This window comes from Argentina silus (assembly GCF_951799395.1).
Source record: "Argentina silus genome assembly, chromosome: X".
Classification (NCBI taxonomy): Eukaryota; Metazoa; Chordata; class Actinopteri; order Argentiniformes; family Argentinidae; genus Argentina; species Argentina silus.
In genome coordinates this window covers 30,620,372-30,637,581 of record NC_139653.1, presented here as the reverse complement: position 1 = coordinate 30,637,581, position 17,210 = coordinate 30,620,372, and the positions used below count along the sequence as shown (strand labels likewise).

General features: G+C 44.1%; 1 protein-coding gene across 11 annotated transcripts in view; it reads right to left on the bottom strand.

The window, feature by feature from the left end:
- arhgap42b (Rho GTPase activating protein 42b) overlaps window positions 1–17,210 on the bottom strand; it is a 72,525-nt gene that overhangs the window by 18,536 nt on the left and 36,779 nt on the right. For all 11 annotated transcript variants that reach the window (XM_083695057.1, XM_083695060.1, XM_083695061.1 and 8 more), the window contains exon 4: window positions 3,093–3,164. In XM_083695057.1, coding sequence (XP_083551183.1) covers window positions 3,093–3,164 — 72 coding nt within the window. The remainder of the gene's footprint in view (window positions 1–3,092; window positions 3,165–17,210) is intronic.

Genomic DNA, 17,210 nt, shown 5'->3' with positions numbered 1-17,210 from the left:
TCAAACACTATTTTATTAAGATGTGAAACTCCATTGGCATGTCTGACATTGATCAAGTTCTAAACAATATGGTGATCCTTTAATAAAGCATTTTACTGTCAAAACAACTCAAAAGTACCTTTCAAAGCATAATCACAGAGGTACCACAAGATGGGAATAAAGTGAACTGCAAATCTGCAATCGAAGCATGTGATGAAGATTACACTATGATGTACACCTCACAGGTATTAGCACACATAAAGAAGAAAACAACTATAGGTCATATAACACTACATTTACATCAGTCTCTATATACGCCAACATTTAGTGTTCTGATTAGGTCTGGTGACTTTAAATGAGTAGGAATAGCTAACTGATCAGTGTTGTGCATGGAAGTTGGGGGGAGAACACACTTCTCCACCACTTACTGTGACTGGCTAGGCTGGAGCAGGCTGATGAGCAGTGCTCATCTGATCAACAGTGCTCTGGCCATCTGACTCACATCTCGGCTGTATGAAGATGTGTTAATTCCTCACATTCTGCTAGCAGGGATCCCCTACAGTGCCCTTTCAGTTTAGAGACCCTATAGGAGGAGTATGGTATAGTACCATCAGGTTTTAGGTGTTGAGAGCAGGCTCCCAGCAGCCATGCCACCCGCCAGTCCAAACCTCTCTGGTGTTTATTTAAGAAAGTCTACCTGTAGCCTGCTTAAATTCCAAGGTCTAAGGGTGTCTAACACACACGCACGCACGCACGCACGCACACACGCACACACACACACACACACACACACACACACACACACACACACACACACACACACACACACACACACACACACACACACACACGCTATTTATGTTGAGTCAGCTTGAGGCAGTTTACCTCCCTTGGCTCTCAGGTTCTAAATGAAATCCAACATACAGTCCTTAGCTCAGCAACTGTATGTGAAAGTTCAGGCCTGAGGTTGAGGCCTCAAGACAAAGAGATAGACCGACGATTTAGCAGACGGGCGCACAAGCTAAATGTGCCAAAAGCCCACTTACATCAGTATACGGGGATGAGGGATAGAGAAGATATAGTCAGAGCATGGATTGTTGTCAACCAAACATAAAAAGATGGCCATTTTTGTCATAGAATGCATTCTCCATTGCTTTCAACAGTTCAGTGCTGTACAATAATCTACAGTAGCTACCTTTATAGCATTCAGCATGGAGAAAAAAATCTATTAAGTTGTAAGTGATGGTTACTGGCATTATTAATTCTCACATTTGTAGATTGATTGAAGTGTTCTTGACATGCAGAAACTATAGTATACAATATTCACAACTTAGTCATGGTTTCAGCAGAATCAAATTCTAATAAAAAAAAGCTTGTGGAGTTTTATAGTCAATTTGTTGTAAGCCATCTAAATCACATTTATTGTTATATTTACTGTCTTAAATGAATGTCCTCAGTGGAAAGTAAATTATATGTAAAATTTTTTACTAAATAGTCATCTCAAGAAACTGGAATAGAAACGTACAGTTTATCTCACTTTGAGATGAGTTCCATGCTACTAGAATAGTTTCAACAGAGTTCCATGTAATGAACATGTGAAAGCAGTTTTAATTATCTGTGTAGGTCTGAAGGAAGTGTGTTTTCTAGCTAGACTGCTCTGATTGTGTTTTGTCAGTTTACAGTACTGTATTTTGTTAGGCATTAGAGTATATTTTAGAGAATGTGTGTATGTCAACGTAGAGTGATGTGAGCATAGAGTGGGTGTTATGGCCAAGAAACCATTGTGCTTTGGCCCAACTCACATCAGTGAGTGACCTCACTGGGATTACCAGCTGTATTCCCAAATAAGGTAAGAACTCCTCATTTGCTCATCTGATGTTCTCCGACATGGAGAGCAGTAATTGAAAGGGTCAGACTGCCTGCAGATCTTCAAGGATTCCTGGAATGGTGGAAAGTTGTTCATGCACTCGTGATCAGTGCCTTTTATCTCACTCTAGTTGGACTAATGTTTCGGGGCGGGGGAGGGGGTGAACCATTAGGAGGAAGTAGTTTGAGGAAATAAAAGAAGGAGGGAGTGGCATTTAAGAAGCCATTTTATAAACAGGGAGGATGGAGCAATAACACTGAGTGCATGTGTGTGAGAGAGATGGGAGAGAAATGTGTGCAGTTTTAATATGGCAGACAGACATTATGATAGAGATATGGAGTTAAGATACACAGTTTTTCTATGCAGTAAGAAATGAGAAAAAAAAATCCTAGATACATATTCTATTTTGAGTAAAGAGAGTTGATTTTGATTTTGAAAACTAAACCTTGAATTAACCTGATTGCAAAAGCCAGTGGCACTCTGCTCATGCAATATAAATCAAGAGGTGTGATTCTGACTTGGAGGTCAGAATGTTTCTCACAAGGTTTGGCTTATGTACAGATGGGCCAATAATTCACTGGGGCCCTATGAAGAGACAGAGACAGTCAGACTATGGATCTCGGTGGGAGGTGCTCTGTAAAGATGTTTGATCTCACCAAGGGAATGACACGTGCTGTTGGACTTTTCATGTGCCTCTTCTTTGGACTGTAATGAAAGCATGGCTCGTAGCAACGAGACTGCACTCTGCAATGTGGTCAGCTACTGCAAGAACACATGACTGCAGTGACAAAATGACAGTATGTCTCAAAGCAAGACAATGCACTGGCCATGGGAGATACTGTTCATGATCATTTTAAATAGATCTGAGTGAAATACAATCAAAATCTTACTGGAGGAAGGGTTTTGTATGATGGTGAATACAGAGCTATTCTTATACTCAAAAGGTGCAGGGTTTTTCTGCAGATTTTGAATAAATGCATAATGTACTGAAGAATCATAATCCTTGAGTTACTCTCACTGATTAATTTCGGGGCAGTTCATTCTATGTCGCTCTCTGCTAGACAACAGTCGATGCTTTATGTATAGTCATCTACTTGACATATAACCTTAGAAAGGATAGTCACCGGGGGGTTTCATAGAGTCAGAGTTACATCATTGGATACCAGTAAAACTACTCATATGCAGTACATTCTGAATCAAACCCAAAGAGGGGTACTATCAGATAAATACTGTAGGTGGTTCTTACCTTTGCAGCACCAATTTGCTCTTTCCGGAATTTCTCCAAGGGTGTAATCAAAACGTCATCTGCATTCTGTATCTAAAATCAAACATATGTACAGTATTAGAGCCATATCTCCAAATCACGTTGTTCTCACGCCTATTTTGGAGGTCTGGGGAATTTTAGATTAGCAGATTTGGCTTGGATTGAACTGGATGGAGCAATGGGAGAATGTGCACAATTTCATTGGATGTTACATTCCAAGAACCCTTCCCCCATATGCCCATAGAATGGTTGTTTTTTGTCATGTGCGTTGTCTTTTCCGACCGGATAGGACGATTTTGCAGAAAGTTGTTGCCTACATTAGTTTGCAACATTGAAGAAAATGTAATTATTTTGTAATATTGTAATTCGCTGCCCATCACAGACCTTTGAAAAGAGAGTTTGTTCTGTCTGTATAAATTACTGAACCCTTATCATCCTGATTGCCTCACTTATCACAGCAGAGATCTTCATGGTTCTGTGATCTGTCTAATGAGGCTAGGGGGTCTATAAGGCCATGCACTTGTTAGTATAGCCTCACTAGGCTATGTTACGTATGTTGCCATGTTACGCTACAGTTGTCATAGGGAACATAAGTACCATTTTATTTACAAGTCCCTCTATCTGAGCTCATTCCTTAATATACCGATAGCAACTTGAGCTCTGGTGGATATCACACTCGTTAGGCTCCTTCTAAAGCCCACACGGTGTTACGGTTCCCCCTCCTAACCAACCCTCTGGCACCACCTCGAGGCCGTGGCGGTCATCTCTGATGCGTCCTCCTACCAGTCAACAACGCACCTGGACCCGATCCCCAATCAGCACACCTGCGACCCATCCCCAATCAGCACCCTACATAAACCCTGCCTGAACTCCACTCCAGTGCCAGAACATACTGTGACCATCTTTGTAAACCTCGCTACTCCGCTTCAGCCCTCCAGGGTTTTCTTAGTGCTCCTTGTGTCTGTCTCCTTGTCGTTGCCTTACCCCTTGTCTCCTGTGTTCCTCCTGCAGTCCTGACCCTCTTGGATTCCACCTCGACCCTCCCACGGACCTAGCCCCTTCGTCACCTCGACCCTCTACCCCTGTCCCACGCACCTCGCCCCCTCCCAGTTCCCACGGTTCCTTCTCCTCCCCTCTTACTGGACCTCCCCCTGCTGACCCTAGACTGGCCCTCGACTACTCTCTGGAATACCCTACTCTTCCCCTTCCCTTATCCCCTTTCTATTTTTTTATTATTAAATACGCCTTTTGGTGATACCATTATTCTCCGCTCTCTGTGCCATCATTGGTTCCACCCAAACCTCTCTAACACATGGCTTGCAATCTAACCCTGCAATGTTCTGGCAAATACAAGGAAATGGTCCCCTTTTTATGTGAGCTGTGAAATACCAGTATTGTCAAACCTTGTTGAAATATAGCACAGAGCAGGGAATGAAGTATCTTTACAATGGTAAACTGCAATGCATTTCAATTCAGAAATACTGTATGTCCCCATATATCAGTGGCTTCTCCCAGATCAGCTTAGCTGGTGCGTCATGACAACTCTAAAAGGTCAACATGCAGCTTCACAGTCTCATTCCACCCAGAAACATATGAGTAGATATATTGTGTCAATTACAGTGTATGTTCCATCCTGGTGGGTCAGCGTTTCAGCAACGCACCATTAAGATCCTGCTGAATTTCCTGTGGATGGCCTCTCATCCGGTGTGATCAGAAAGGGCTTGCGAGGAAGGCTGCCTGGAGTGACATGGCACTTGGCTTGATTTAGAGTGTTATTCTACACCATAAGTGTATGTGATAAACTAGGAGCTGAGCGCTATACAGTAATATACCCATAATACCAGCTCTAATTCTAGGGTTGTCTGTACACATAGACTATCAGCCTCTCTGCTACCACCATCTTAAGGCCTCTCTCTAGCTCTCTATCTCTCTCTCACACACACAAACATACACGCACACACACACACACACACACACACACACACACACACAATGTTTTCATTCTCCTAAAATAACCACTCAACCCCCTCACCCACCCCAAGCTGTTGCTTAACATACATTTAAACACTTTTTGAATAGGAAACCACTGCATTTGGCCAAATTTGTCTATCTTTTATTTCAAATTAGGGATCCTTTCATTTACAGTTGACAGAACTTTTGGGACTTTAAGTCCAGACTCCAAAGGCAAAAACAGAATTACTAAACACTAGACTCCCCGGGCCCTCATTACTAACCAAATGACCTGCACAGCGCAGATAAGCCTGGAATATCAACCACTCAAAGTTGGCCTTAGTGGGAGCGGCCATAGAATTCTATGGGAGTGACGTTACTGAGTAAAGTATTTCTCATAATTTAATTTAACGAATCATTTACATTACATTTACATTTTTTACATTTATCAGACACTTTTATCCAAAGCGACTTACAACAATTACATTTGCCGAAAGTAAGTGAATCATCTATACATCAGTCATCATAAGCTAAAATCTATGCTAGGATTGCTGGCATTCACAATGCTAGAAGGAAGGATTACCTTTATATATATATACATACACTCACTGGCCTCAATGCATTTAGGTACGTAGACATGGTCAAGACAACCTGCTGAAGTTCAAACCGAGCATCAGAATAGGGAAGAAAGGTGATTTAAGTGACTTTGAACGTGGCATGGTTGTTGGTGCCAGATGGGCTGGTCTGAGTATTTCAGAAACTGCTGATCTACTGGGATTTTCACGCACAACCATCTCTAAGGTTTACAGAGAATGGTCAGAAAAAGAGAAAATATCCAGTGAGCGGCAGTTCTCTGGGCGAAAATGCCTTGTTGATGCCAGAGGTCAGAGGAGAATGGCCAGACAGAAAGGCAACAGTAACTCAAATAACCACTCGTTACAACCAAGGTATGCAGAAGACCATCTCTGAACGCACAACACGTCGAACTTTGAAGCAGATGGGCTACAGCAGCAGAAGACCACACCGGGTCCCACTCCTGTCAGCTAAGAACAGGAAACTGAGGCTACAATTCACACGGGCTCACCAAAATTGGACAATAGAAGATTGGAAAAACGTTGCCTGGTCTGTTGAGTCTCGATTTCTGCTGCGACATTCAGATGGTAGGGTCAGAATTTGGCGTAAACAACATGAAAGCATGGATCCATCCTGCCTTGTATCAACGGTTCAGGCTGGTGGTGGTGGTGTAATGGTGTGGGGGATATTTTCTTGGCACATTTTGGGCCCCTTAGTACCAATTGAGCATCGTTTAAACGCCACAGCCTACCTGAGTATTGTTGCTGACCATGTCCATCCCTTCTGATGGCTACTTCCAGCAGGATAACGCGCCATGTCACAAAGCTCACATCATCTCAAACTGGTTTCTTGAACATGACAATGAGTTCACTGTACTCCAATGGCCTCCACAGTCACCAGATCTCAATCCAATAGAGCACCTTTGGGATGTGGTGGAACGGGAGATTTGCATCATGGATGTGCAGCCGACAAATCTGCAGCAACTGTGTGATGCTATCATGTCAATATGGACCAAAATCTCTGAGGAATGTTTCCAGCACCTTGTTGAATCTATGCCACAAAGAATTAAGTCAGTTCTGAAGGCAAAAGGGGGTCCAACCCGGTACTAGCAAAGTGTACCTAATAAAGTGGCCGGTGAGTGACTGCACAGCGCCACTGCTGCATCCTTGTAGAGGCGGCGGTGTGAGGTTGCCAGCCAAGGTGGAAGAGCGGAGTGATCGGGCGGGGGTTTGGGGGCTGACCATTGCTTGCAAGTAGGCAGGGGCTGTTCCCTTTACCGCCCGGTAGGCGAGCACCAGAAACTTGAATCTGATGCAAGCTGCTGCCGGGAGCCAGTGAAGGGTGCGGAGGAGGGTGGTGACGTGGGAGAATATGGGGAGATTGAACACCAGATGGACAGTAGCATTCTTAATGAGCTGCAGAGGTCTGAAGGTGGATGCAGGGAGCCCAGCCAAGAGTGCGTTGCAGTAGTCAAGACGGGAGAACACAAGTGCCTGGACCAAGAGTTGTGCTGCTTCTCTTGTGAGGAATGGACGAATCCTTCAGATGTTGTAGAGGAAAAATCTACAGGAGTGTGCTGTCTCTGCGATGTTCGCCGCACAAGTGGTTGTCAAGGATCACCCCAAGATTCTTAGCTGTCTGGGAGGAGGTCACAGTGGAGTTCTCGACTGTGATGGAGATGTCTTGGAGAGGGCAGGCTTTCCCAGGGAGGAAGAGCAGCTCAAGTCTTGTTAAGGTTGAGCTTGAGGTGGTGGGCTGACATCCAAGCAGAAATGTCTGCAAGACACGCAGAGACATGTGTCGCCACCTGTGTGTCAGAGGGGGGGAAAGAGAGAAGGAGTTGACTGTCATCAGCGTAGCAATGGTAGGAGAAACCATGTAAGGAAATTAGAGAGCCAGGAAATTTTGATGATCTTGGTATATAAAACCAACTAACTAACTGATCTGATTTTAATAATTGTGTTCCTAAACTATTCTCAGTGCTGAATCATGGCCGTATAATTACAGTGCTCAGTTTTAGGATGTGCTGATTCATCGTGAGTCATTATCATGGCCAGCCCAGCTGATTGTGGTGGCTCTGTGTGTGTGTGTGTGTGTAAGTTTGTTGCGGTCTCCACTAGTTCCCACGGTTAAGTGGGCTAGGGTCAAGTGTTGGATTCCCTCAGAACAGGGAAAATCACTAAAACACCAACTTGCAATATATAGGTACACGTTTATGGCCTATTATTTCTAAATAAAGCTATTTCACATTTGACCCAGCACTTGTTCCAAAATTGTATGATTTGGCCAGTGGAAAATACAACGACATTCCTGGGGATAATGTACATTTTTTGATTCAAGATTTTGATTCATGGGTCGGAATTTACAGAGCACAGAGAGCACTCATGTACATAGGGGTCAATTCTGATTTCCTCATGCTCCGTGCCTTTAGCGCACTTCTGGCTCTGCACTTTCCAAAATGTTGAGTTCTTTGAGTTCAATTCAAGATAGGAATTCCTCAGACAATTTTTTGTCCTAAGACTATAAAACCTTTATTTTGAAGGCAATCCTTCTGGATAGTAAAATATAAAAACTGGAATCTGATCATTATCATGGGACAGTGAATGTCAATGGGACAGTGAAAAATGTTTTCTTCTTTTGGCTAATCCAAAAGTTTGGATTTGAAGTTAAGCAATTATTATGAAGTGAAAGTAGAGATTTTCATTTGAGGATATCTGTGTACATATTGGTTTCACCATTTAGAGATTACATTTTTTTTTATTTCAGGGCATCAAAAGTAATAGTACATACACATGGCGTCTCCAACGGCTGCCACGGTGTGTTGGTGCGCACTTCTTTGTTTGTTTTTCGTCTTTAATTCTGTTAATTGTGATTCCATTAAGTTTATTTTCACGAGGGACGAGATACTTAACATCAGGGACTCAACATCATCTGATTTATGTGCCACCTTTCTCGCCTCATCTGTGGATTTACTGGACATTCTAGTCAAAGGTGCTCTGGCCTTTGGCCAAGCAGTGAGATGGAGGGGGAGAGGCAAGCGCACCGGGGCTCTGGTGCGCTTCAGGGAGAGAGGATTACGCTTGCCTCTACCGGGAATACTCCTCTCAAATGTCCGCGCACTGTGCAACAAAATGGACGAATTGTGTCTTCTTATCAGGACAAATAGAGACTTTTCTCTCTCTTCTGTTTTGTGTTTCACGGAATCGTGGCCCGGCTTTTAGTTGTTACAGGCGGATCGCGACCCGATTTCTACACGCAAAGTGAAAGGTGGAGGGATCTGTTTCTATATAAATCAATGCCGGTGCAACAACGTGAAAGTGATTTTGCAAACTTGTTCTCCTGACGTGGAATAATTTTTCATCACCTGCAGATCGTTTTACTCTCCACGTGAATTCACTTCTTTTATATTGGCTGGAGTTTACATCCCTCCGCAAGCTGATGTGAAAGTGGCTCAACGTCAACTTGCCGACCAAATATTAGGAGTGGAGAGAAGGAGAGTGAACACGTATTCCCCAGTTATTGTCCTTGGGGACTTTAACAAGGGCAACTTAACTCACAAACTCCCTGAATATAAACAGTTAATCAAATGCTGGTACGTCTGGTACGGTAACAGCACGGCCCAGGACAGGCGAACTCTGCAAAGGGTGGTACGCCTGGCAGAAAAGACCATGGGAGCTCCAACCCCCCCTCTCCATGTCCTGTACACCAGGAGGTGTAGGACCAGAGCATACAGGATTATGAAGGACCCTCACCACCCGAAACATGGACTGTTCCAGCCGCTGCCGTCAGGAAAACGCCTCCGCTGTCATGCAGCAAAAACAGAGAGGCTAAGACTGAGTTTCTTCCCCCATGCCATCAGAATTGTCAACGATGACCCCACCAGTGCCCCCCTCAAGTCACTCACACATGCACTGTCATTCTAACACATATGCACACACATAATCATCCATCTGCTATTTATATTGCTTACTGGCTATACTGTTCATATTGTTTATACTGTTTATACTGTCCATACTGTATATTTTTTAGTACTTCTATTTTTATTTTATTGTATTTTAAAACTTATTGTGTTGTTGCACTACTCTGTGGCACTGTCACTTTTGCATTTCACTGTATACTTGTATGCACGTGACAAATAAAGAAATCTTGAATCTTGAATCTTGAAATGCGCGACCAGGGAGGAGAAGATTTTGGATCACTGTTACAGCACCATCAGGACGCAGTTCCCTGCACGGCTCTGGGACTATCTGACCACGCTCTTATTCATCTGATCCTGGCATACAGGCAGAAACTACAACTTTCTAAACCTGCTGTGCGGACATCTAAGAATTGGAGCAGCAGAGAAGCAGTGGAGGAGCTGCAGAAGACTGCTTCCAACAGCCTGGACGAATACACAGAGTCTGTGATGTCATACTTCGTCAGCTTCGTCAGATGTCAGCTTCTGTGAGGACAGATGTATTCCAACACGCACCAGGGTGAGTTACAACAATGACAAGCCCTGGTTCACAGCAAGACTCAAACAGCTTAGTTTAGAGAAGAAGAGGGCTTTCAGGAGTGGAGACAAGGAAAGGTTTAGACTGGCTAAGTACACGTTTGGCAAGGAGATTAAGGAGGCCAGACGACAGTACTCAAAGAAGCTAGAACAACAGTTTGCAGCCAACGACTCCTCGTCAGTCTGGAAAGGCCTTCAAGTGATCACAGACTGCAAAACCAAATCCCCCCACTCTATGGATGACCTCACACTTGCAAACAACCTGAATGACTTCTACTGTAGATTCGACAGACAATGGAGCACTCCTGACTCTGACCCAATCAACCAACCCTCCTCCATAGCTATCACACCTCTTCTTTACAGCCTGGACAGAGACACTACCCCCCCCCCACCCCCCCCTACACAATGGACCCAGACAGCCCCCTCCCCCCCATCGCACCTCTCTCCATCCAGGAGAGGGACGTCAACAAACTGTTAAAGAAACAGAACCTCCACAAGGCAGCTGGACCAGACGCTGTCTCCCCCTCCACACTGAAGCACTGTGCAGACCAGCTGTCTCCAGTGTTTACGGACATCTTTCACACTTCACTGGTTGAATGCATGGTACCTACCTGCTTCAAAACATCCACCATCATCCCAGTTCCCAAAGAGCAGAGGATCACAGGCCTTAATGACTATAGACCAGTCGCCCTGACCTCTGTGGTAATGACGACCTTTGAGCGCCTCGTGCTCACCCACCTCAAGGCCTCCTTGACCCACTGCAGTTTGCCTATAGAGCCAACAGGTCTGTAGACGACACAGTCAACATGGGACTTCACTTCATCCTACAGCACCTAGACTCCCCCGGCACCTACGCCAGGATCCTGTTTGTGGACTTCAGCTCTGCATTTAACACTATCGCCCCAGCTCTCCTCCAAGACAAGCTATCCCAGCTGAGTGTGCCTGAGCCCACCTGCAGGTGAATCACTGACTTCCTGATAGGCAGGAAGCAGCAGGTACGGCTGGGCAAGCTTGTCTCAGAGCCCGGTCCATCAGCACCGGAGCCCCACAAGGCTGTGTGCTCTCTCCTCTACTCTTCTCCCTCTACACCAACAGCTGCACCTCTAGCCACCCTTCTGTCAAACTCCTGAAGTTCGCGGATGACACAACCCTCATTGGACTGATCTCCAATGGTGATGAGGCCACTTACAGAGAGGAATTTGACAGCCTGGCTTCCTGGTGCAGCCAGAACTACTTGGAGCTGAACGCCCTAAAAACTGTAGAGATGGTAGTAGACTTCAGGAGAAGCCCAGACCCAACCGCCCCCCTCACCATGTGTGACTCCCCAGTTAACACTGTGGAGTCATTCAGATTCCTGGGGACAATAATTTGAAAGGACCTCAGGTGGGCAGAGAACATCACCTCCACCATCAAGAAGGCCCAGCAGAGGATGTTCTTCCTGCGGCAGCTGAAGAAATTCAACATACGGCAGAAAGTGATGGTCGAGTTCTACACGGCCATCATTGAATCCATCCTCAGCTCATCAATCACCGTCTGATTCGGTGCTTCCACTGCCAAGGACAAAGGCAGACTGCAGCGGATCATTCGGTCAGCCGAGAAGGTCATCGGCTGCAACCTGCCATCTCTCCTGGACCTGTTCCACTCCAGGACCAGTAAGAGAGCAGGAAAGATCATCGCTGATCAAGCGATGGGAAGCGAAGCTGAGATAATATTAAATTCCTTTGTATTTGCGAACGAAGATCAGAAGAAGGACTTTGACGAGGTGTTGTAAAAATTCTATGATTACTTAATTCCTAAATTTAACCTAAGACATGAGCGGGCATGTTTTTACCATCGTAGCCAACTGGCAGGAGAGAAATCAGAAATGCAAAGGGTTTGTATGATCTGGCTGAAAAGTGTGATTTTGGTGCTCAAAGAGATGAACACATCAGAGATCGTTTAGTAGTGGGCATTAGGGACAAAGAACTCTCACAGAAATTTCAGATCATGCCAACATTGACGCTAGCAGAGGCTATCCAACAAATGCATCAGTTCGAAGACGTAGCCAGGCAGGTTAGCCTACAGACAGGAGAAAATCAGCCAGAGCTAATCCAACATGTGGCTAGCTCTTCTTGGAGGAGAGAGGAACAACAATGGCAAAAAGAGAGCGCACCAAAGAGAGGGCGGCGCCAATCAAAGCAACGACTCGTCCATTATCAGTGAAGAGACATTCAAACAGCTCTCCCCTAAGAGAGAATTGCTGATATTCTTCATAATTGCTGATTCCTGAGAAGCCCAGGGGGTGAGTTAAAGTGTCAAGGTCAGTTTCAAGCTAATACAAGCTACAAGGGGCAGCAGTACACCTTTCAGGTGTATGTGATACCGGGTGGGGATGTCAACAATCTGCTTAGCCTTGTAGCAGCCACAGAGATGGGCCTGGGCAAGCACATAAATGAAGTTAGGAATGTGTTTGGGACCAGTGGGGAGCTTAAAACTGAGCCAGTGAGAATAGTCTTTAAAGAGGGGGTCCAGCCATACTCAGTGCATGCAACCAGGAGAGTACCACTGTTAATGTCCAAAGTGAGAGATGAGCTCAATAGAATGGAAGAGGGCACTGAATGGTGCGCCACCATGGTGCCTGTGTTAAAGCCCACCAGGAACATCTGCATTTCGTTTATCTTAAGACTGAATCAAGCAGTAAAATGAGAGAAATATGTGCTACCCACAATGGAAGAAATAATGCCCACACTGTTGGGAGCCAAGGTGTTCACATCCCTGGATGCAGCAAGTGGGTTCTACCAAATCCTGTTACATGAGGAGTGTAGTAAACTGGGCTCTTTCATCACCCCTTTTGGGAGATATGCCTTCTGTCGCCTCTCATTTGGGATCACCAGTGCACCTGAAATCATTCAGCGGAAAATGACTGAAACCCTACAGTTGCTTGAAGGTGTCGCTATCTACATGGATGATGTGCTTGTTTACACAGTGGAGCTACATGACCAGCGCCTGGAAGAGGTGCTTAGGATTATCGAGGCAGCAGGCCTGAAGCTGAACAAAAAGTGCAACTTCAAACAGATCAAGATCCGCTTCCTAGGGCACTTCATTGATGAGGCAGACGTCAGGCCAGACCCTGGATAGGTCACAGGGATAGACTTTCCCCAGCCCCAGAATATAACAGCACTCAAAAGAGTCCTTGGGATGGTGAACTATCTGGGGAAATACATCCCCAATCTCTCCGCTGTAGGGCAGCTCTACGACCTGCAGTATACAATGGTTAAGATTGCATGATTTCATTAGATCTTATGCAACATTTGTTATTCAATGTTTTAGGGAATATAGCGTACACAATTTCATAATGTGAGAATAAACACTAGGCCTACTTCCATATATTTTGTAGAGGATGTACTGGCGGTATAAGGGATTATCCACAACAACTGCTGTGCCGGTTATGATCAAATAAGTGTATATTTTTATTATTGAACATGGAATGGATAATTGTCCCGCTCCCCATGCCAACCGCCTGAATAATGCCATTTACTGCTCTGCCTTGTTTGTGTTGGTCGATGCACTTTGCAGTTACACCAAATGAACAAAACGGTCTTTACACATGGTTTTAGTGGTGTGCAGCGCTCTTGAGCGCAAGCAAATTGGGGCCCACTGTCCAAAGTGAGAATGGATGGTTATAAATTCTGCCTTCATCATAAAGATATAATATAATGATATATTTCTAGGGGAAGCACCTTTTAAAAAGAGATAGTGAGACAGTAGTAAGTTTCAGTTCTGGCCCAATATGTTCATCAGCTAAAGGAAGGCTACTATGACAGCTGAGAAAATGTGAGCTCACCACAGCTACAGTAAAGGTATGTCTTTAGAATGGCACTAGCACCGGGAGCACTTCTACCAAAAATTCTCAAACAATACCTGCAATATTAGAGTCACAGATAGATTGAACAAATCAGGAAGTACTGAAGCCCATGACAAATGACAGTAGATACCCTATTTCTTAGAATGTATTTGCCCCATAAGGGATTTGAGAGAGGCAAATTTAATTTATCCACTGAACTAACATAGATTTAGTAATTTCTTCAAATATATCAATTAAGTTAAGTGAACTTTCAGTTTGAAACGGCAGGCAGAACATAACATTCAGTTTGAGGAATTAGTTCAGCACCTCTGGCACTGCAAGTTCCAATTCCTCCTTAGCACACCTAGAGCAGACAGGAAGTACATTATGTTAGCAAACAGCTCCTACAGCAACTCTGTCTGAATGCCCCCTCTGCACTTCAAACACTTGGAAGAGTCAGTGTCTCCAGACTAATTATGTGCACCATGAGAGAAGACGTTTCCCATACGAGGAATTCATGACCTTATAGCCCACTTGGCTAAAGTGACACATACACATACTCCACACAGCGCATACTCATCCAGCAGAGATCCAATTATAGTATAGTGAATGGAAAACTGATCACTGTGGTACAAGTCATGATGGTTGTCAACAGTCATGATACAGTGGGTGTTAAAACAGATAAACGGTTCTGCCAGTTTTTGATTTGAAGAGTGGTTTAATCTTCTTGTGACCATAACAGGGACATAAACCTAACAAGGAATAAGTCAATCTGCCGCTGCCTCTGGAGCTTGTTGTGCACAACCATGTTGTGCAGTTAATCTATGTATGAGGATAGGCTTTAGATATGTTATTCTTTAATTGAAGTGTTTATCATCATTACCACTCTGAGGATGAAATGTGTGTAGCCTGGCTACAGAGTGCAGTTGGAGGGAGTGAAGCTGACATGGTGGGTTTCACAGTGTGTAACTGAGGTAGTTCACAAAAAAGCCTCAGAGGTAGATATTCAACTGTGGCCCCAGGACTAGAAGCTAGCTTTTGTATGTACAGTTGACTTTGGAGTTTGGAACGCAAACCACAAGGGTTTGATACCAGCCAGTTCCAAATGCTCTTCAGAGTGTCATTAAACAAGCTACCACTAACATTGTGAACAAAAGCCTCCTTTCATTAGGAATGGCTTGTCACAGTCAACAGGACATTCCTCAATTCAAAGGCCACCACACACTGAAGTTACTGTACTGTCAAATATCTGATAAACAATGGCAATAACATGAGCTCTCACTACAGTGGAACAAGTAAGCATTAATGCATGAGAGGGTGTGCATTAACAGCTGATATTTGCACACTTCCAGCAGTTGATGAGATAGCAGGTCAGGTGTGCTTACCGCTGGAAGTGTGCAAATATCGGCTGTTAATGCACACCAAAGACTGCATGAATACGTTTATAAAACGGATCCCATCTTTTATTTGCAAGGATTCCTCCTGACATGTGCTATTTTAGCTGTCAAAAATTGACTCCTCAAACGACCGGAAGTGAGGATATCCTTGTTCTACACACCCTCCAACACACAATGTTAACACCACAAGCCTATAGTTCCCTCAAAATGCTCCTGCACATAGGCTGTAACACGTAACTTTGTGACAGACATATTCGGCTTGTGACTTATTTCCCTGGGGAATGTCTCTAGCAGCCAGGTAGTCCGAAAAAATCCCCAGGAATTCACAACTTTGCTGCTTGAATCCCTATAGATTCAGGTGTAAAGTGTCTAGTCTAGAATTAAAATTACACATTTTAAGTGAAGACACCCAAATCACACCCAAATTTTAGCAATTTTATTAGGCTTTCAATGGTTACCACCAAAATCAAACACTGTAGGTAGGCTATGTCAATCAAATACATAGTAAACTTTAACTATAGGAAATGACAGCGCAGGGTGGGGTAATCAAAAATAAGAGCAAAATCATGTTTAGTATAATAAAAAAACAAATAGGAGAGTCTGCACAATTAATTTAGTTGACTATTCCACTCTTGGCACTATGCTGTCATGCTACTGGAAATCTGATATCTTCTTTGCACACCGCTAGCCCGCACCTGCATCATCCTTTATCTTTCATCAGTCTAGCTGCTATACTTCTGTGGCCACTATACAACATAGCTTTAACCAGATCAATAGACCTAGGTACTAGGCAGTAAGAAGACACTGGACACTTCTTGAAGAGAAAAGGCGAGTTAATAGGGCTGTTGATAGCTGACCGGGCACAGTGGGAAGCTACGTGGCTAGGTTCACCCCCTTTGCCATGTCTGTCCGCCTTAAGACCATTAATGTCCAGACAATCCGTTGTTAATGGTGTTATGTCGTTTGCTGTCGATCATGGAAGATCAAGCAAAGATGTTGCAAGATGAAGGGATACTTGTTGCGATCGCTGACAGAGACGAACACCAGGATAGTAAGATTGCAGCTGGGACTTCAGGATATTGTTTGGCTCACCTGAGACCTTTCTTGGCAACAATCAATGGAGAAGCCATCCCAGCCAGCCCTGTGTTTTGTGAAAGTCTAATTGGAATCACATGGATGAAGTAAACACTGTGGTCCAATGATTAGTACAGTATAGTAAGTAAGGTATTATAACTAGCTATCTCCATTTGCAATTAAGTCAGCAAATAGGCTAATTTAACGCATTCTTCATTTACCTTGACTTGATCATTCTTGACAGCAAAGGACGTAGCTAAAACAAATGAAATGGTATTTTCTGGCGATGGCACTGGTTCTCCTTGGTGAAGCCATTATTAGCTAGTTTGTTATGTCCTTTGTGAATTAGCTAGCGAGAAGGTGTTGTTTTTTTCTCCCCTTGAGACCAGGGGGAATGTTTTTGCTAGCAGACCTCAAGTCACCCCCATAGAATTCTATGGCCAACTTTGAGTGGTTGATATTCCAGGCTTATCTATGCTGTACTCAATAGCCTGAGGACGAGGCTAGTACAGTGTTGGCATGTTAGATATGTATTTTAAGTCTGACATATTGATATTGTTGTTTTGTAGTAACCAGAGGTAATATAATTTGAGGCGAAAGAGATGTCGGACATGTTTTGTATAACATTAAGAAAAAAGGTTACAAGTACTTTTGGCTCTTATGGCCATGAAAACAGTCAAATGACCAGACGTTTTCCTATAGCATGTCTGACTACCAGCTTCTCAGAGGCACTATTTGGGTTGGGACTGGCATAGACTCCTGATGAGTTTGAACAAGTCGTAGCCTGGCCA